At 44.6% G+C, this 22668-nt stretch overlaps 1 protein-coding gene across 3 annotated transcripts in view; it reads left to right on the top strand.

The window, feature by feature from the left end:
- Nucleotides 1–22668, top strand: part of ADAM12 (ADAM metallopeptidase domain 12) — a 377010-nt gene that overhangs the window by 225099 nt on the left and 129243 nt on the right. For all 3 annotated transcript variants that reach the window (XM_019034886.4, XM_019034889.4, XM_063710574.1), the window contains exon 4: nucleotides 9239–9317. In XM_019034886.4, the coding sequence (XP_018890431.3) occupies nucleotides 9239–9317 (79 nt within the window). The remainder of the gene's footprint in view (nucleotides 1–9238; nucleotides 9318–22668) is intronic.

The following is a 22668-nucleotide window of genomic DNA, read 5'->3' as shown; positions in this document are numbered from 1 at the left end:
GTAAATCTTCAGCAAAAAACTCAGTTGGATGCTTTGTTCGAATACCAAATGGATCCACCAGGAAGAAGAAATCACTGAAGCCTACATTGCCTGGCATGATTTAATTGCAAAGAGTATCTACACTGCCTGCTGGTGTTAATTGACAAACAAGAACTGTCTTGTGACACTTTGGCATGGCATGAATATGCTGTACAGAATAATTAAACCCTCCAACAATACGTATGGTCTTCAAAGAAATAATAGGAAAAAGTTGACATGTCATCAATGAGTTTTTTCATATTCTAAGTAATTGATGCCAATCTCTTACTTTTCTTTCCCTGTTTCCCTCATTTAAGCAGTTTGAAATTGATAACATGTTGTCAGCATTGATCTGGATGACCGGAGAACATTCAGAATTCTTGAAATAATGAAGGAATGAATGAGATTGTCCCCACCCCATACCCCCTGTATGATCAGTGTAAGCAATTTGAAGCATATTTCTTTTATTTTTGATTGATCCAATTAGTTCCGACACATTCTATCCAGATTGGGTTGCGTTTCTATGATAATGATTCAGTTTCTCATTCGTTTATTTACGAAGCACTTCTTCTATGCTAGGCATTGTACTAGGTTTAGAGGTGTTGTTTCTGCTTTTTAGCTCAACCCAGTGTGGGAGGAAGACAAGTAAACAAGAAATAAGGCCGAATAGGGAAAGTCTTGTTACAGAATCCTGGCAGAACACAAGAGAAAGGCTGATTCACTTCTGGGGCCGGGGGGTTTCTTTCAGCTCTCCCATGCTTTGGAGTGTAACATATGTTATCTTAATGAAATCCATCTCATTCAAACTGTGTAACTAAATTATATAAGGGTAAAGTTAAAGTTGGATAATTTCAATATTGATCTGAAAGCAATTTGGAGCTCATTCATGTTTTGAGTCAATACTCAAATCATTTCAGAAATGCAGGAAATTTTATCAGGAAGAACTTTACCTACATGGTAATATTTTCATGCAAATTCTAAATACTCGTTTTCAGCCAGTATATCCAAAGATTTTGAAATCAGAAAATACAGTACTCGGCCAAAAAGGATGGGAGTCTACTTGTCCTCTCTAAATGAGGGTGGACACCATGTGTCTCCAAACCGTAGGAGTCACCTGCTCCCATGACGTGTCCAAGAAAGAGAACAGCTCTCAGCACTGAGCATGGCTGGATTAGGACATTCTTGCGTTGCTATGAAGAAATACCTGAGACTTGGTAATTTATAAAGAAAAAAGGTTTCATTGGCTCACGGTTCTGCAGGCTTTACAGGAAGCATAGCATCGGCATCTGCTCAGCTTCTGGGAAAGCCTCAGAAAGCTTGCAGTCATGGTGGAAGGTGCAGTGGAAGCATGTACCTCGTATGATGAAAGCGGGAGAAAGTGAGAGGAAGGGGTGGGAGGAGGAGGTGCCACATGCTTTTAAATGACCAGATCTTGCAAAAACTCATTCTCACGAAGACAGCACCAAGCCATCAAGGATCCGCCCCCACAATCCAAACACCTCCTACCAGACCCCACCTCCACCTTTGGGGATTACAATTCAATGTGAGATTTGAGTGGGGACAAGTATCTAAACTACATCCATGGCTAAGACTGAACTCATGTCTCTTCTCTCCTTTATGAGTCACCCATCTCTGTTGACATCATGCAAGAGTCCTCAGTCTGTCACGCAGTTCCTGATTCTGGGCCCCCCTGAATTTCCCATCCAGTTGTGTCCTGGCCTGGTGCTCTGTATGGACGCTCACACCAGCCTCCTTGCTAACCTTCCTGGAGCCTGTTTTTTTCTCTTTCCCCTCCAAGTCTCATCTGTGTGGCTGTCAGAACCACCTGTGGCTCTGAAGCTCGTGTCTGCTCAGGTCCCTTCCGTGTTTGGCGGCTCTGCATGGCACAGGATAAAGTCAGCAGCATTGGGCAGCATGTAGGTTCTGTCCCCAGCCTGCCTGTCTCAGCAGCAGTGGGTCTCCCTGCCTCAGGCCCTGCACCCTGACCATGTGGCATCCGTGTCATTTCCCCTCCCCTCTGCGCGTTGCCCGCTAGCATGCTGTTTCTGCACCCCCATGCCTTTGAGGATGCAGTCCCCTCTCACTGGAATGCTCTCCTCCCCATTTCCCATTCCTCTCCTCACCTTTTCCCCACCAGCCCAGCTCATTCTTCCCCATCTTTCCTGGCTCCCTTGGGCACCCCCTCCCCAGGCTGACTTCTGGGTTGGAAGCCTTTCCTGGGGCTCCAGCAGTGCTTTGGGCGTGTCCCTGTCATGGAGCCCTGACCACTCTGGGTCTGTGTCCTTCACCAGTGGGGCCTCCTGGAGCATCTTATTCCCATTGTGCAGCATGCTAGATATTGTTTAAATGAGAGAATATTTAGGTGTCACGTGTCATCCCACAACAAACGGCAAATAGCAAAATCAACTCCTGGCACAGTTAAAATGCGTTTTACTTCCTGGTATTGAGAGAAGCAGAGTACCTTGTTAGATCACCTAATCCAATAAGCAGAGAAAAAGAATGTTCTCATGAAATTATGCATTCACCTTCTGTTTTCATTTGCTGACATAAGATAGTCCATCTAATTGGATTTTCTCTTTGGGGAAATCTGCAGGCTCCAAGGCCATTGCTGTCACATTTCCAATACTGCCATTGTCCATCCACCCCCCTTAGTTCTCTCCAGGGGACTTTGACTCCCGGCCCCTTTTAAATTAGGCACACATCTTAGAAAACCTCCATCCAGCGCCTTCTCAGTTTCGCCCATGCTCCCTGGCAAGTCATGGTGCTGGAGAAAGATGTGGGACGTGTATCACCCAGGAAGGAGCAGAAAGCCGGAAGCAAAAGGGGCAGTGCCTGCTGCATGCTCCTCAAATTCACTTATTCATCCATGTATTCATCTGCTCAACACGTAATGTATTCAGCACTTAGCACAGCACCTGCAGCAAACACTCCGTCAATATTGCTTGACCATCCTGTAAGGTCTGGTAGCGCCACACAGTGGTTAAGAGCACAAATTCTAAAGCAAAACCACCCGGACACTGTCATGGATGGCATGACCTTGGGCAAGTCATTTGACCCTGCTGTGTCTTGGTTTCCTCTTTTAAATAGGGATTAAAAAAATAATATCCATGGGCCAGATAATATATGGATTAAATGAGATATCAGGGGCTCAGCACAGTGCCTGGACCAGGGTGAGTGTTTAGCAGCTATTAATGCTTACAGCCAGGAGGAGATGCAGGCTCTCTGCAGGGCTGGAAGTGAGGGAATACAGCGATGACCAAGGAGCCCTCCTGTGGCTCACATTCTTGAAGGTAGAGATAAATAAGTAAGGAGACGCATAAACAAAATAGGAATACCAGGCAGAAAACCAAAGGAGTACTACGATGGGGGCTAATAGTGGTGATGGGGCTGCTTTAGATAAGAGATCAGGAAAGGACCCTCTGGGGAGACAACACTGAAACCAAGAGCAGAAGGATGAAACGGTGCTGGCTACATGAAAAGCCATGTAAAGAATGTTCCAGACACGGGCACAGCAGGTGCAATGGCCCTCAGAGGGAGAGGGTCTGGAATGTTCTAGAACCAACCAGAGGCCAGTGTTGGCTAGAGTAGCATGAGCTAGAGGGAAAAGTGAGCACAGTGTGGTGGGAGGGTGGGCAGCATGAGATTGCAAGCACCTCGGAGGCCATCGGGAGGCGTTGGGATTTCACCCCAGGGCCAACAGGAAGACACTAAAGAGTTTTAGCAGGGATGGCAGCATGATCTCCAAGCAGGACCTGAGGAAGTCAGAGCAGAGAGCAGGGGCACACAAAGCCCTGCATGGTGGGTTCATTCCCAAGGGTGTGGAGCGCATGACACCTGGAGTCTTGGCTGCAGAAGCACAGATTCCTGGAAGGGAGAGCTGGGAAGGAGTTCAGATATCAGGTCACATTGCTTCCCTCCATCTCTCATTCAAACCCCTCAAAGAAAACCAAGGAAGCTGCCTGTTTTTCCAGCTCATAGCACTGGGGCTGATCAACGGAAAGCCCATCTTCAGTTTGGGGCTTTTGTTTGGACGGGGGGGAGTTGGTATTTATTTAGGTATTTAGGTATTTAAATGGACATATTATTGCGTGTTTTTGTTGGGTACACCATGCTGTTTTGAAGGAGATAGTTGAATCTAGCTAATAAACAAATGTATTACCTCCCAGTTACCATTTTTGTGGTGAGCGCACGTAACATTCACTGCCTGCATTTTGCAAGACTCTGTTGTATGCTGAGCATGAATTTTTGCTGGCTTTCCTCCTGTTCCTGTCTTTCCTTTCCCCTTCCCCTCTCTTGCCTTCAAAATATCTTGAGAAGATAAAATGTACACAAGTGGTATGACTGCATCTTATCTGTAAATCAACATTTCTTTTCCAGACTGCATAAGAAAAACTCGAAAAGGAACATATCATTTAGTGCCTCAGCAGCAGTGGGACATGGTCAGGGCTGTAAGCACAAGCCCCTGTTCCACTCTCCTTAGACAAGAGAAAACATAACACAGTGCTTAAGAACTCTCCAGAGCTCCAAGCATGACTGTGGTTGTATTTCTGCTTAGCTCCAATGACACTTGGATGATGATGAGGAGCAGTGGGTAGTTTTAGGGCTTTGTATTGCTGTTCTGAGTCACATTTCAAAACCTTCTAATTAATTTTACTGCGGTTTAACCCTAAAATTACTCTGTCCTCCAGTTTGCTGACAGTTGTCTATCAAAAGCTCGTTTTCTCTAATCCCCAGCTTTCCTGATGGATTTTTCTCTCCCTCATACGTAAAATGACTTTTCTCCTTGGCCATCTGTCCAAACCAGCTTTCAGTTAAGCCTGGTCAGAAGCCTTCGAATGATGTATCTTTGTTCTACAAATGTCTGCACCCATCACTCCCCTTAATATTAGGTATCTATATACCTTTTTCATTCAAATAAGATTTCAACATTGTTAAGACCTGAATTGCTAAAATATTAATAAAGTATGTGATAGAAGTACAAGTACATAGTAAATAATATAAGTAATAATTAATATAGCTTAATCTACATTAAATTCTTGCTTTCCTTTCTCTGTAATATTTAAGCTGGTCAAGTGTGTTCCTTTTTTTTTTTTTTTTTTTTTTTGATGGAGTCTCGCTCTGTTGCCCAGGCTGGAGTGCAGTGGCGTGATCTCAGCTCACTGCAAGCTCTGCCTCCCAGGTTCACGCCATTCTCCTGCCTCAGCCTCCTGAGTAGTTGGGACCACAGGCACCCACCACCATGCCTGGCTAATTTTTTTGTATTTTTAGTAGAGACGGGGTTTTACCGTATTAGCCAGAATGGTCTCGATCTCCTGACCTCGTGATCTGCCTGCCTTGGCCTCCCAAAGTGCTGGGATTACAGGCTTGAGCCACCGTGCCCAGCCGTGTGCTCTTTTTTAAGACTATTGAGGCCACTATGGGTTCTGGCTCAGTCGAGAATAGGCTGTGTGCATCCTTAGCTGCATCTTCCATGCTCTGTGTATCCTCCCCACCGTGCTCTGTGCATCTACTCCCCGTGCTCTGTGCATCCTCCCCACCGTGCTGTGTGCATCCCCACTCCATGCTCTGCTCATCCTCCCACCCGTGCTCTGTGCATCCCCACCCCCATGCTCTGCGAATCCTCCCCACCATGCTCTGTGCATCCTCTCCCCGTGCTCTGTGCATCCTCTCCCTGTGCTCTGTGCCTCCCCCAACCCATGCTCTGTGCATCCCCGCCCCATGCTCTCCGCATCCTCCCCGCCTCTGCTCTCTGCATCCCCACCCCGGGCTCTGTGCATCCCTGCCCCATGCTCTGTGCATCCTCTCTCCATGCTCTGTGCATCCTCCCTGTGCTCTGTGTATCCTCCCCGTGCTCTGTGCATCCTCTCTCCGTGCTCTGTGCATCCTCTCCCCGTGCTCTGTGCATCCTCTCCCTGTGCTCTGTGCATCCTCCCTGTGCTCTGTGCATCCTCTCTCCGTGCTCTGTGCATCCTCGCTGTGCTCTGTGCATCCTCTCCCCGTGCTCTGTGCATCTTCCCATGCTCTGTGCATCCTTCATGCTCTGTGCCTCCTCCCCTCCATGCTCTGTGCCTCCCCCTGTGCTCTGTGCCTCCCCCTGTGCTCTGTGCATCCTCCCTGTGCTCTGTGCATCCTCTCCCCATGCTCTGTGCATCCTCCCATGCTCTGTGCATCCCTCGTGCTCTGTGCATCCTCCCCTCCATGCTCTGTGCCTCCCCCTGTGCTCTGTGCCTCCTCTCCCGGTGCTCTGTGCATTCTCTCCCTGTGCTCTGTGCATTCTCCCGTACTGTGTCATTACCCCATGCTCTGCACATTGTCCTGTGTTGTGTGTATCTCTCTGTGCTCTGCATCCTTCTGCCTGTTCCTCTGCAGCTTCGCCCATGTCCCCTCTCAGCCCCATCCCTCCAGTTATTCCCCTCAAGTCCCCATCTCTGGTTTTCACATCCCGCCTCTCTGCTTCCCTTTGCAACTGTGCTGTGGAACATTCGTTCACCTCACCTGTCACCTTGACCTGAGCTCACCTGCTGCATCTCCATTGTCAAGGTCACTAGACTCCTCCACCCTCCTGGAGCTCTCTGCCTGTGACTAAGGACTACCCCTTCTTCACACTCTTCTCTTCAGGGCCCTGTCACCTTCCCACTGCCTTGCCTGCTCTCCCTCCCCTCTTCCTCTCCTTTGCTCCTGACTGCGTGACAGGGCCGGGGTGCCCTGTGAATGAGCCTGCCCAGGCAGCCCCTCTGGCAGCTCAGAGGAGGTGAGCTTAGAAGACAGGGGTTTGAGAGCTCACCGCTGCCAAGGAGGGCAACTTTCTCTGGCACGATGTGTGCACTGCTGAGGAGAGTGAGGGGCAGCACTTGGGAGGCCCACGTGCCTTTGCCAGTGAGTGTGAGGGCCCATCTGTGTTTTATGTTTTCCGCACACTCTCTCAAACACTCGCTGTTAAGTAGACTGTAGCGGAGACCTGCCATTGGGGTCTAACTGATTTAAGCCAGGCATATCCTCAACATATTGCAATCCATGTAAAACAAGGAGCTGACTCTCAGTTCTGAACTTGGCTGGGAGCAGGTCTAAGAACTCTGACTGTGTAAGGAAGTGCTTCTCATCTCTGACATTTGCATATTCCCGCTTCTTTTCCTTCCCTGCCATACTGATCAGGACTCTGGTTGCAAAACCCAGCTCCAGCCAGCGTAGGCAGAAGAGAGGGACTTATGAGGAGGAGGAGAGGCGGAGCAGGCCCCATGGGCAACAGGTCCATCTCCCTCTCCCTGCCTTTTGTCCCTGCCTGAGGGTGACAGCTTTGTTCTCTCTGACTAGCTTTCTAAGTAAGGGACCAGGATGGAGATGGTGGCCACATTCTCAGAGCCTTGAGAACAGAGAAGAAAGACGTCATCCCCAGACATCCCAGCTCAACATGCTGTAGGGAAGATTTGTGATGGGCTTAGCTTGGGTCACGTGTTCATCTCCGGATCAAGAGTGGAGGAGCCCCGCCCCGCCCCGCACAGAACCAAACTGTGTGAAGAGTGGAGAGTGTCTTCCTCTGAAGACAGGCGAGGGCAGGCAGCACCTTCACCATCCACAAAGTTCAGTATTTAAAGCAACTCTTGACTCCCTGTTGTCCAGACACAGAAAACCCAGGTTCTGTTTAGAGCCTTTCTGTGTCTTCCACCAGCCCAGCTCCCCAGACTCCAGGCCTTTCAGGCCCTGACCTTGACATTATCTGCCAGGATTTCCCCTCTCCTTCCACCCCGTCCTGGGCCCGGCCGACTCCTGCTCCATCGTTAGGGCCCAGTAGTTGTCGGCTCCCTATGCAAAGCCTTTCCCTTGCAGGAGGCTCCAGGTAAAGCACATCCACGCACCCAGAAGTGTTACTGCTGGAGGATGTCCAGGTTCTTGGTGTTTTGAACAAAGAATTGGACAAAATGCACAAACAAAACAAGGAAAGAATGAAGCAACAGAAGCAGAGATTTATTGAAAATGAAATTACGCTCCTCAGGGTGTGAGGGGGCCCAAGCATAGGTGCTCAAGATCCCTGTTACAGAATTTTCTGAGATTTAAATACCCTCTAGAGGTTTCCATTGGTTACTTCGTGTACGCCCTATGTAAATGAAGGGGATGAGGTAAAGTTACAAAGTCATTTAATCACCGTACGCCCTATGTAAATGGAGAGGATATTTCCTGTCATAGCTGAAGTGTTTCCGTTTGACTTAGTTCTAGAAAGTCAGCATGAATCGACCTTATGTTCCCTGCCTCCAGACCTTACTCTCCTGCCTCAGAAGGACTCTGTTTCTACTCTGTGATCGCTCCCTTCACACTGGATTCTGTGTCACCCATCACCCTACCAGCTCGTGGTGTCATCAAGATGGGGGCTGTTCCTACTTGTCTTTGTATCCCAGCAGCTAGCACCTGGCAGCGGTAGTTACACAGGAAATACTTTCTGTGGTTGTGTTGAACAGGATAAAATAGTGCATGTTATGTAAGACATTGGAAAATAATTTAAAATCTAAGTAACCCATGCTTTGCAATCTTTAATGAAGTTCTGGTAGACTGCATACAGTTTTATTAATAGTTAGCATAAACAGGGGGTTTCTTCCCCCTTTCAATTTATCTTAGAAATTCAATATTTCAGGGTGTGCAAAATCATTTTTCCTCACCTCATACATACATCGCTGCTTTTAGCATTTCGTTGCTGTTCTATTCTCTTCTGTGACATTTCAATATTGTCAGCCGGTTCTCTCACCTGCGGGGGAGCCAGCAGGGGCACTGCTGCGGATCAGAATAATTTTCCCATCGGGTGGTTCAACCATTGATTCCAGTTGGTGGAGACTGTGACTTCCAAGCAGGAGATTTTCCCAAATTGGAAATCTGCCTGTACTATTCATGGAAGAGTATATGTGTGTGCACACATGTGTGCGTTTGCAAGTGTGTGCACCCAGTGTGCGCATGAGGGAATGAGGTGGGAGGAAGGGAGAGAGGGAGGGTTCTACATTGAGTGTGTGGGCTATTGTTCCGAGGATGCATATCTGACTCTGTTGTCTGAGTCTCCTCTGAATTCTCCCCGGAGAACCTAAACTGGGAAGGGCCTAATGGGAGCCTCCTTGGATTATCTGTTAAAAAAAAAAAAAAAGGAGGTCACAATCTTGCTACCCTATAGCCTAGACATTCACAACAATGTATCAATGCAATTCTGCACTCATCTTTTTATGGTGTTTTTATTTTTCCGCAGAGGTCTCATTGCCAGCAGTTTCACGGAAACCCACTATCTGCAAGACGGTACTGATGTCTCCCTCGCTCGAAATTACACGGTAATTCTGGCACGTTGGGATCACCATAATCTTACACCATTGGATCTGTGCTTAAACTTTGTAGCCATTTTATTCAGAGCAAAATCACATGCCCTGATTCTTAACTTAGGCCCCCCCAAGAAGCGCTGGTGTGTCCCTTAGTGGTAGGCGTTCTATTGAAAATCCAAAACACCAGCCTTGGCCGGGTATGTGCACGGACAGCCCTTGAGGGAATGGCTTTATGGCAGAGCTGAACCTTGAAACCACCTTCCAAGGACTATGGATCCTCATTTGGGCAAATCCTTTTTAGAAAACCTAGCCAGTTAGAGATGGCTTGGAAGGCAGCCATGCCTAGACTGAACTTGGCTACATTAAACTCTGAGGTGCCTTAAAGAACTTTAAAAGAAAACTGATTCTGCTTAACCTATTCTGAATGTATCCACAATGTGGATACAATTCTATATCGTGGGTGTTACTGTAACATGACATTTATCCCCTCTCAGGCAGTGTTTCTGGTATTTGAACTTTTAGCTGTGTCCTGGACAAAATGCTCACTTCATTTGTTGCTTTAACAAATGTTTACTGTGTACTCTCCCTGATCTGTCCCACATGTGAATATGGGGATTCAGAGAGAATAGGACAGAGTCGCTGCCCTCTGGGAAGGAGGAAGGTTACTTGTTTTAAAGAACTGTGGGTATTTTAGAAAGGATGAGCTTGAGGCAGGCTTTATGCTTCTCCCTTATCATTGAAGCTTGTCAAGTAGCCATTATTGTCTGCAGTGATTCCTCCCTTCTCTGCATGACACCAACACTTTTCTTTATCACTTGTTTGACACTTGGCACTTGCAAGCTGATACCTGCAGCCTTCCAGGAACTTGGTGGAATGAGCTGCTATAGCTCTCCCAGCCCAAAGAAAACACATGGAAATCCAGGATAAAATATAAACATTTAAGAATTTTTGCTAATGCCTGGTCAAGCTCAAAAGAGAGTCAGCAAAATCCCCAAGAGGCAGAAACAAAGAGGGGATGTTATTCCTGAGCACTGGCTGGTGAGTTGGGGCTCACCAAAGGACTATTCAAAGACCCAAAGGGCTATTCAAGACCCAGAAAGAGGGCCTGTGCTTGGGTTTGGAAAAAGAGAAGTAACCGCCTGCAACTGAGAATCCCACAAAAGCCAGATCCCCAGGAGAGCTGCTTTCCTCTGTGAAAAAGAGACAAAAAGAACTCTTCCAATCCAGGGATGGGGGCTGGGAGGAAGAATTGTTTGCCAGGTGTCTTGGATTGAAAAAAGACTTCATAAAAAATGAAGACATTGAAACCCCAGTTAGTCTCATGTGTGGATGTTGGGAATAGTCTGGGCCTGTATCCAAATTTTTAATACCAGCGTAGGAATGGAATTCCCAGTCAAGATATTGACCTCAAAACTGGTCCCACATCAGTGAAACTCCCATGGGCCCAGACATAAGCCAACCCAAAATAGTTCTGTAGGAATATTTCTATAACCCAGATAACATGAGATGCCCTCATGGAAGAAAAAGTAATAAAAATATTAAAGATGAGCCCCAAATCAAAATTACAAGCCACACAATGCAAAAAGCCATTGTACGCAAGCATCAGCAGACAAGAGAAACAAGAATTAGGACTTCTGAGAACATAAGAGATAATGGAAAAATCAGAGAAAAAAAATTAAAGAGAACAGAATGGGTCTAATAGAAATTCCACAATGAAAATACATAAAATTTAAAAACACACACAGGAAACAAGCCGTGTTTAATCAGAGTGTGACGAGCCTGTCCCTGAATTGAGGAAAGACATGAGTCTTGAGGAAAATCCACCAAGGAGGTGGATAACTTAGAATAACTAAACTAAACATACTCCAGGACAGCTTATGATGAAAATGCAGAACACCAAGGATGAACTCTTAAAACCACTTGAGGCAAAAGAGAGATTTGTACAAAATAATGACAACTAAACCAACAACAAACTTTTCATTAGTAACTATGCAATTAAAACTTGAGAGCTAAGGGAAAATTATTGTCAGTCTCAATCCTATATTCATTAATTATTTTGTAAGAATAAAAATGAAATAGACATTTTCATACAAAGATGAGAGAAATTACTACCCTCAGATTCCAACGAAGGTATCTACCAAAGGGTAACTAACAAAGAATAGCTCAGTAGGAAGGAAACTGATCACCAGCAGCAAGGACAGGAAGTCAGAGGCACTAGTAAGCAAAATAATGCATGTGAATAAATTTAAATAAGCTTCTTAAAATGACTGTTGCAACAGTGACCAAATTTGGATGGTTTAAAACCAGATGAGCTAATAGATTTAAAATGGTTTAAGAATTTCTATTGTACTGGAGAATAATAGACATGCTGATTAACTTTAGATTTTGATAAGAGTGTGTCCTGCAATTTTAAGTATAACTATTTAAAGAATAGAAAAACATAAAATAGTAAGATAAAAATGAGTCAACACATTAATCTCATTATATGTAAATAGACGGAATCTCTTTGTAAAAATGAAAACATAATCTTCTTAGAATTTAAAATAAAATCCAGCTACATCATTTTTACAAGATTCACACCCAAAATATAAAATGGTTGTGAGAACTAAGAAAAGGAATGGGAAAAGATATTGTAGACAAATCTTAATCAAAAAAACCTGCTGCAGTGGTAACATCAGAGAAGCTAGACCTTAAGGCAAAAATGACATTAATAGGGATAAAGGGGGTAATTCTGTAATGATAGAAGGAGCAACTTAGAAAGGTAGTAAAAGAAATTTGAAACTGTATATGCTAGCAAAATTGTCTCAAAATATATAAAGCAATAAATGACAGAATCCAGATATAACTTTTAAATCTAATTATAGATTCATCTAGAACTAAGCTTTAGCCCAGCTCCTAATTAAAGGATTTCTTAAAATCCGAAACAAAACAAAAAAGCATTAAAGATTAGACATTATGGGCTAAAACTTGTTTGGTTCCTAGAAGGTTACCAAAAAAGCTTTCAATACTGACAGCATTTTACAATTTTTCCTCAAAAGAAAAGTCTCTAGATGTAAAATTGATAAGCTTAATTCATAAAGCAAGTCACTGAAAATGTCTGGACACATTCACAGAGTGGGAGATTTAAATATACCTCTCTCAGAAATGAAGATTTTTTAAATGAGCAGAAATTAATGAAAAGGAAGACCAAAAAAAAAAAAAACTCAAGAGAGAAGATGAATTAAACCAAAAGCTGGTGCTTTGAAAATATTCATAAAATGGACAAAACATTTATAAAATTAAGAAAGAATTCCCAAGTAAATAATATTAAGAATGCAAAGAGGGATATAAATATTTTTATTCAGAGATTTTTTAAATCACAAGAATGTTGTGAACAATACTAATTATTTTCTTAGAAATGTAAAATTATTAACACTGGTTCAAGGTGAAAGAGAAAATTTAAATATAACTATATAAAGAAATTAAATTTTTAATAGTATTTTTAATATTTACTGACAAAAATAAGCTCAGACTCAAATGATTTAGCTGGTGAGTTTTAACTAACATATAAGAAACAAATAGTTCCTGAGAAAAAAAGAATAATTTTTTTAAAGGAGGGTGTGGAAGGAGCTTCTAAAACAAGAAAAAGAGCATGCACAAAATGAATCCTACAGACTAGTTTCAATTATTGACATAGTTGCAAAAATCCTAAGTAAACTTTACAAACCCTATCCCGTACATATTTTAAAAACACTTCTGACCAAATTATACTCAACTGAGGAATGCAAGGATAGTTCAACATTAGTGTATCTACTAAGGTAATTTAATCCATTAATATCTTCAGATTAAAAGTATTATAACTGATAGTATTTCTTCTGTGATAACCTATACTGTTTCTTATAGTGATTTTAATAGCTTTTGTGAGTGGAGAATGCTATCTATCCCTTTCCTAACCCCATAGAGCCTCATATAGCATCTTGCATATAATAGATTTTTAATAAAATTATCCATCTAGCATTGCATTGTCTTAGGTGATGCCATGTAAAATTCATTTCTTCATCTATTCACTCAGCAGACATTTATTCAGCACCTCCTGTTTGCAGACACTGTTAGGCTATGGGGAGATAGGCTGACTAAAATATATTCCTCAGCATATAAATTCTGCTTGAGAGGCACAGAGCATTTTAAAGACATTTTAAAAACATGTTTTAATGTAATTACTATAATAGGAGATGTGTACAAAATACCACTGTGGTATTTTAATTGTGGCTGATTTTAATGCTTTGGAGGCCATTTCACTAAGGAAGTAACATTAATCTGGGTCTTTAAAAGTGGGCAAAGAAGAAGACCAAGGTGGGGATGAAACCTTTCCGTACTAAAGAGTTTCAACATTACCTATTGAAATTTGGGAGCCATAGGAAGTTCTCATGCAGCAGAATGGCCTGTTCAGTTCTGTGATTTAGAAAGGGTCTCTGATGACAGAATGGAAGAAAGATTGGTAGGAATATTGGTAGACAGAAGACAGGAAGATTTCTTATGGGCCCATTGTAGTTAGTGAAAATTTTGCCTACAGAAGTGGGCCTTGGAATGGTCAGCAATTGGCCAGAGTCAAGAGTGCTTGGGAAGTCAAAGGAGACAGGATCAGGGAATAGAGGGTGGGGGAGGTGTCATCAGTGGGACTTTCCCTTCCGCTTAGGCCATTGGATGGGCAATTTGTTTCTCACTGGTACCATTAAGGAGCAGTTGTTGGTTGGAAGGCAGAGGAGATGAGTCTTGGTTTGTCTGTGTTGAGTTTGTCATAGGACAGCCAAGTAAAGGTCTTCTGTAGGCAGATGGATATATAAGAACCTAGAGTACAGAGAAAGATGGAGTCCTAAAGTAAAGATCTGTGGATCAACCTCATAAATAAGTGATGGGCAGGGCCATGAGTTCACATTTGACGTTTATGTCCTCTTTTACCCCCCTAAGATCTCATTTAAAATATGTTTTCAGACTCAGCACTGAGGCTATCTCCACAGTGTAAATAGTTATTTCAGAAAGAAACAGAAAAGAGAGATCTTAGAAATACCACAACAATAGGCTCCGGTCTTCCAAACGTCCACGATCTGTGATGGTGAACAGTGCTTGTCTAATACAGACATCTCTAGAATGTGTAAAATATGCATTCAAAGTTATTTGAATAGTTTTGTGCATTCTGTTACAATCTCCCTTACTAGTTTTCTTTTTCTTAGGCATCTGTATTAGTATTAGTCAGGGTTCTCTTGAAGGACAGAACTAATAGGATAGATGTATATATGAAGTGGAGTTTGTTAAGGAGTACAGACTCACACGATCACAAGGTAAGGCCTCACAATAGGCCATCTGCAAGTTGAGGAGCAAGGAAGCCAATCCAAGTCCCAAAACCTCAAAAGTAGGGAAGCCGACGGTGCAGCCTTCAGTCTGTGGTTGAAGGCCCAAGAGCCCCTGGCAAACCATTGGTGTAGGTCCAAGAGTCCAAAAGCTGAAGAACTTGAAGTCCGATGTTCAAGGGCAGGAAACATTCAGCACGGGAGAAAGGTAAAGGCCAGAAAACTCAGCCAGTCTAGTCTTTCCACATTCCTCTGCCTGCTTTATTCTAGCCGCGCTGGCAGCTGATTAGATGGTGCCCACCCAGATTGAGGACGGGTGGGCCTCTCCCAGTCCACTGACTCAAATGTTAATCTCCTTTGGCAATACCCTCACAGACACACCCAGGAATAATACTTTGCATCCTTCAATCCAATCAAGTTGACACTCAATATTCACTATCACAGTACTTTTTCCCCTTTTTTCTCACTTGGGAGGAAAAATGCAATAAGCAAGAAGACGAAGAAATAGAGGACTAGAGAAACCGGGGTTCAACAACTGCCAGGTCTGTTTGGGACTTGGGTTGCAAAAGCTGAAGTCTACATATCCAGGCATCTTAGTAAACAGCCCGGATGGAAGGGCTCCAGGGCATTGATAGTGTTTGTCTCCACGTGGTGCGGGACTCTGCTTTTCTGGGTTCTCTGATTCACATGTGCACAGGAGCAGGAGCTCACATTTTTCCTCTCCTCCTTTTCCATGTGGTTACTGTGTGAAAGGGTGAATGTCTGCTCCATTCCCCTCGTCTTCCCCCGGTCCTCCCCGTGGAACTGTCTCTTTACAGGGAAGAGGGTGGGAGGAGACAGGCCCTGAAAATCCCTGGTCCCTGCTAACTGGGGAGTGGCTGCAGCCCCTGTGTTGGGCAGCCCTTGAGGTCAGTAGTGGGTGAGACTTGTCCCTCCCTCCCTCCATGGAGTCCTCTAGGCAGCAGTGTTCCTCATCTCTAGCTTCCCCACGATGGGTCCTGAGGCTTTGGCTGGGAAGAAGGGGAAAGAGGTCGGGGCATGGGGAGGATGGAAGTTGGAAATTGCAGGAAGCCTCTCTACTGTCTAGGCCTAAACTAGTATCCTCTCCAGAATATACCAGAAGCCTCTTTTTTGGCAGTCATTAAGCTGATGCTGTATTTTGATCTTCATCTGACTCTGTGGATCATCTCCACTGGGGAAGCAACTGAAAGCTAGACTAATTGGCACCCCCAAATCTCCAGAAGCATCAAGCACATGTTGCTTTTATAATTAGAAAAATGGTGACTTTTCTTTTAACCCGGCAGTTCCCTTCCCCCATTCCTTTGAATGCCTTTCCAAGCAGTCAGCCTTGTTACGGTAAAGACAGGGAGTGAACAATGTTGTTCACTAATTAAAACCCACAGCCCAGAGCAGCTGGTCCTTCCAGCAGGAGCCCCTTAAGGAGAGTCCGAGGCCTTGCATTGTTTTTCGTGGTGAGGACCCAGATGCAGCTTTTAGGGTTTTGTTTTTATTGAATCAGGCTGGAAAACAAAAAGAAATTTGCTGACTCATCTCCTCTTCTGCTCAAGTCAGCACACAGGGAATTTTCCTAAATTTAAAGTTATATATAAAATAAGAACCACTTTTTGTTGGCTATAGTGTATAGTGCTATTTTTTTCTTCAAATATCTCAACAATTGGTATAAGCTGGTTGACTCAGAAGAGTGGCTGATTTTAATTTTGGAGTTAATCACATCTTTTCTCTCGACTGTCCTGACAGGATGAAATATTTGTGGCTTTATCCTTTGCTGCCCACATCTAAGGGGAGATTATGTTTTATATTGTTACTTTTAATAAGGCCTGCGGGAGACTATCCGCGTGACATTTCTGCTGTTTCCATGCCAAAAGACAGCTCTGAAAGGCTGGCAGAGGTCCCCAAAAAGGCTAGATGCTGTCAGTGCTTTGGAGGGAATACATTCGTCTGTTACATGCATCTTGTCAACCAAGAACCTGCACTACGCAGGTACCATGACCTGTTCCCATGCCCCCTTACACTGAGAATACAGCAGGGATTAAAAACAGACAAGGGAGCCCATGGGTGAGGGGAGGCTAGAGGAAGAAGACTGCCCTTATCCTGGTAAGCACAAACATAATTAACATCTGGGCTAAGTGCACCAGAGGAAAGGCCACGGGGCCCTAATCTGGTCTGAGGGATCATGGAAGGCTTTATGGGGAAAGGAACATTTGAACCAACAGCTGGAGGCTGAGGAGGCATGAACCAGGGGACAGGAGGAGAAACGTTCCAGGCTGATGCTGAGTTTTACTTGGGGTGGTGGGGGAGAGGAAGGAAGTGTTTAGAAGCTGATGAAAGTCATAGCGTATAGGACCTGAGGGCCATGGTGATAGCCTTGGTTGTGATAGGGGAACATTAGGAGGTCAATAAAGGCCTTCCCCAAGGCGTGTCATGACTATGTTTGGGCTTTGAAAAGCACCCGCTGGCTCCAGCATGAAGTCGTAGTCAGAGGGAACAGGAGGGGAGAGGGAGGGTCCCCTGCTCTGTCAGGGTCAGGCAGGGGCCTCTTGTGGAACAGCATGAAGCCCGGGTGAGAGGAGATAGCAGCAGAGGCCAGGTGCACGGAATGAAAGGAAGGAAACATGTCTCCCCTTAGACATGATCAGCACCCAAAAATGTTTCATTCGTGGTATATATTTCTCACTGGAAAAAATAGAGAGCATTTGCTTTGATAGTTTCAAAGGAGACCAGCTGAGATGAACTGAGGCTGGACCATCAGGTAAGGATAGAATCTAATATTTTGGCCAAAAGTGTTGTTTGGGTGACATCCCATTCATTTCCATGGCAACTACTGATTGTCAGAAAGGGATAGTATCTTCTACAACTGGCTTGGACTAAACACGTCAGGGCGGATGACTATCAGGAGTTAACCACAGTTCATTACAGTTAGAAAGCATCTAATCGAGATGAAAAGATAATTCTGGAGGGAAGGGGAAAGTCAGAGATCATGCACATCTCTTAAGTGTATCAAGTGTAAGCAGTGTTGCAGGTGCACAGTGACTATCTGGGCCAGAGGCGTGGGGGTAAGAAGAATTTACCAAGACAGTTGTAGGTAAAGAAAGGGAGATTTACTAGAGATCGTAGGAAAATACATTACAAAGGAGCAATGGGCAGGCCAGCAAGAGAGGAGCTGACTGCAAGGAGACAAAGGCTTGCTGGAGATTTTATAGGATGGTGCTTGTGCCACCAGTGTGCTGAAGAAAGCTTTGTGCAATATTGATAATGCCAAGGTTGCAGTGAACTAAATTGCAATTTTCTGTCAGCTGGGGGTCTGGTGATAGCTGGGCACAGGAAGATTGTGAGTCATGTGCACAGGAGGGATATGTGTCCTGGACCATGAAAAAGGCAGACTTATAGCTTATCTGCTTCTTCATTTTGCTTTCCCCCAATCCTGCTAGCCTGACTCCCCCTCCCTAACTAGGACTCCACAAGCCAGGCTCATCATCATATTCTTCTTAAAACATCATTGAGAATGGATTGAATTTCCCTGCTGTTGCTGTACTCCACACATACCTAACTCACCGGCTCTCCCTGCCTGCCTCTCCCTCACAGGCTGCTTTGCTGTCCCACTGGCCGAGGCACTCAACACCAGTGCCTTCTCTCCCTTGGGTCTTCACCCAAGTCCCGTGGTGACTCCTACCTCCACAGCACATTCCATACCCTTTCCTGTCCACCATCACATGGCTGCACCAGCTCAGGCCCTCCCTTCCTCACAGCTGGAAGATGTTTTAGCCACCTGACTTTTTCTCCTGACTACCAGTATAACCTAGCTTTAATCCAGACCCCGCACCTGCCTGAATGATCCTTCTAAAACATCTTTCTATTTGTATCACAAGATTGCATTTACATTTTGAGCCTCCCAAATCATCAGCAGCTTCCCCCAATGCCTCCTCCGTCAAATTCAAATTTCTTAGGCCAGTATCACCTTCCACAGTGGTGACAGCCCTACCTTTTCACACATGCCTATGTTTATTCAGTCATTCATTCATGCACTAATTCAACAAATGTTTACTGATAGTGTCCAATGTGGTAGCTAACATTGAGTAAATATCAACAATAGGCAAGACACTGTGCACAGAACTTTTCATATATTCTGTTGTTTGATCTTCACCAAAAATCAGTTCTTGCTATCTTTATACCCAGATGAGAATACTGAGACATTGAGGGGTTAAATAACTAGGCCACACCCACAGTTAATAAGGATTCAAACCCAGATAGTCTGACTCTAGAATCTGAGCTCCTAGTCTAAGGCCACCCTACCCAGAATGAGCCTGATCTCATCTGATCTTGGAAGCTAAGCAGGATCAGGCCTGGGTAGCTCTTGGATGGGAGAGTCTCAGCTCCTATACGCTGTGCTACACTGCCTCCAGTTCACTTGGAACAAAACACTGAGTCTCGGTTATACGTTTCTGGCTATGGTGTTTGTTGTAATGAAATTAGTCTATAAATGGGGTGGATTGGGGAAGCGGGTAGCATTCATTTACAATGGGAGACACCTAGAGAATGCTCTTGGGGGACAGCAGCTGAACCAAAGTCCTGGAATATGAGGAGAGGAGAGGCCAGAACAGGCCTCTGGGGATTCACTAAGTGCATCACTCCAAGGCCCAACTGAACTCAGACCAGTAAACATCCCATACTCTGTGGCAAGTCTGCAGAAGGGAGGATGCAGCCCCTGTCCTCAGGGAACATACATTCTAACAACATATGACATAATGTGCCCATAACAGAGATGCTTTGGGAGCCAAACGATGCAAGGGGCAAACCCACGTTCCCAGAGGAACTCACTGTTTTGGTGACTTTTCTTCCATAAAATTGTCAGGAAAGGGCAGGCTGTAAGATAGACCTTCTGTCTGGAGACAGGATACGTCAAGGTTAGGATCACAAGCCAGAGTCCAACTACCCAGGTTCGAATCCCAGCTCGAGCACTTAACCAGCTGTGGGATGTGACGATGAAACAGACACCGAGCCTGGCACGCAGTCGGGGCTTTGGAGAAGTCAGCCAGCCATGGCCACTGCTGTGCCAGTGATCATTTCACAGCAGTTCTTCCCCACGCTGTACCATATGTTCCTTCTGAAATCCCTTGTAGATTCTGAGAACAGATGAGAAGCTGGGATGCAGCTGATAACTGAGTTGTTCAGGCCTGTGTGTCTCCATCAAATTGCAAATGGCCCCATAGGTCTTCTGACCCCTGCCCCTGCTAACCCCCTCGTGTGCATTTTCACACAATATCCAAGAAAATTTGCAGTTAGGAGTTAGAGCCAAGTGACAGGGTATAAGCAAATAACCCTCCCTTCTCTCTAATGGGTCGATTTCTCTCATGCACGTCCATTCATTCATTCATTCAACAAAAATACACTGAGCAATGGGTCAGTGTGGAAGAAAATAGCAGGTGGAAAATAGAGCTTACAGCAGAGTGGGTTTAAAATATTTATGTTCGTATTCCAGATTTGTAACAATGCCTTACATTTTATGAATTGCGTCCCCATGTCATGTTTATTTGATCCACAACACTCTGGACAACTAAGTGCCCGTCCCATTATACAGATTAAAAACTGAGAGACTCAACCCGAAGATTTCCAATTCTGGATGGATCTAGTGATCTCACTATTGCAGACGTGCTGTTCCCAGGCCCAGTTTGCCTGGAGGTCTCGAAGACTATGAACATGATTTTGTAAGCGTTTGTTCTCTCTGCAGAATTCTAGCACAGCAAAATGATTTCAGTGGCCCCTGAGGTTAGTTCTTTATAGTCTTTTAACCAGACATGGTTCTTGTTATGGACATGGGAGCAGAGATGCTCGGAGGATGGGTGTGGTGACTTATTTCTTCACAATCCTGCCCTGCACACTCTCAGGACTAAGTGTAATGTAGCCCAGTTATAGAAACACACAGATCTGCAAAGTCACTTTTTCTTTGCTCAGATGCGTTGTCACCTTGTTTTAGTCTCAAGCAAACATGTAGTATGTTGGGGCTTGCGTGCAAGGGAACAAGGACCTGACTGCAGTCATGCTGAAATGCAGGCTGGCAACAGACATGCATGTACATACACACCCTCAGAAACACAGACACATACACACCCATATACAAACAATGCATATACACATGCATACCCACACACACATATACACACATGCACACCCATATATGCACATACATATACACATATGCACACCATATACACACATACGTGTATACACACACACCCACGCACCCCCATATACATACAGATACATGCACATATACACACACAAATATACACATGTGCCCACATATACATACATGCGTACCCATATACACACATACATATACACACATGCACACCCACATCCACACGTATACACATATGCACACCATATACACACACATATACACACACATGCACACCATATACACACATACATATACACACATTCACACATATGCACACCACATACAAACATATATATATACACGCACAGCATATACACATGTACATATACACACATGCACACATATACCCATGTGCACACCATATACACACATGCACACACATACACATGCATACCCATATACACACATACATATACACACATGCACACCCACATCCACACAGACACACACATGCGCACCATATATACACATACATATACACAGACACCATATACACACGTACATATATATACACGTGCACATATACACATGCACACTGATGTACACATGCATATACACACATGCACACCATATACACACATGCACACATATACACATGTGCACACCATATACACACATACATATACACACATACATATATATACACATGCATACATACACATGCACACCAATATACACACATGCACACTGATATACACACATGCATATATACACATACACACCCATGCACCCCATATACATACCCATGCACATGCACACACACAAATATACACACGTGCCCACATACACACACATACACACCTATAGACACACATACACCCATACACATGTACGCTCACCCACCCTTGGACCCCTCCTATTTATGGGCTTTTCTCTGAGTTTGGAAATGACTTCACCTTCTTATGATGCCATGAGTGACACTGTAATGAGGCTCTGCGGTACTCAGGAAAAGCATTCCGCCCATGTATGGATTTTAGGTGATAGCTTTTTGTTGGGAACAGGCCCCCCCCCAAATCTGGCCATAAACTGGCCCCAAAACTGGCCATAATCAAAATCTCTGTAGCACTGTGACATGTTCGTGATGGCCATGACACCCACGCTGGAAGGTTGTGGGTTTACCAGAATGGGGCAAGGAACACCCAGCCCACCCAGGGCGGAAAACTGCTTAAAGGTGTTCTTAAACCACAAACAATAGCATGCGTGATCTGTGCCTTAAGGACATGCTCCTGCTGCAGATAAGTAGCCCAACCCATCCCTTTATTTCAACCCATCCATTCGTTTCCCATAAGGAATACTTTTAGTTAATCTATAATCTATAGAAACAATGCTTATCACTGGCTTGCTGTCAGTAAATACGTGGGTAAATCTCTGTTCAGGGCTCTCAGCTCTGAAGGCTGTGAGACCCCTGATTTCCCACTCCACTCCTCTGTATTTCTGTGTGTGTGTCTTTAATTCCTCTAGTGCCGCTGGATTAGGGTCTCCTCGACCGAGCTGGTCTCGGCAGCTTTTCTTTTCTAAAAGAGAGAGAAACTCATGTTTCTGACAGAAATGCATGTTTCTGACAGCCAGGTATGGAGGGAAGTGTCTGGCCTAGAGTTGAGAGGCCTGGATTTTAGTTCCTGCCCTACCGTTAACCAGCTCTGTGACCTTTGATGGTTATTTAGGTCTTGGTTTCCCCATCTATTCAGGGAAGGGGCTGGCTAAAAGAGAAAGGTTGGCCTTAGATGGCCCAAAGCTTCCTTCTGGCTAGAATATTGTGTGATTCAAGCACTTAATCAAGATAGTTTGGCACATTGCATAGGGCAAGGAGTCTGGGAAGACCCTACAAATTTCCCCT

Source organism: Gorilla gorilla, chromosome 8 (genome assembly GCF_029281585.2).
Source record: "Gorilla gorilla gorilla isolate KB3781 chromosome 8, NHGRI_mGorGor1-v2.1_pri, whole genome shotgun sequence".
Classification (NCBI taxonomy): Eukaryota; Metazoa; Chordata; class Mammalia; order Primates; family Hominidae; genus Gorilla; species Gorilla gorilla.
Note: the sequence above shows the minus strand (reverse complement) of the source record. Positions and strands in the feature narration are given on the sequence as shown.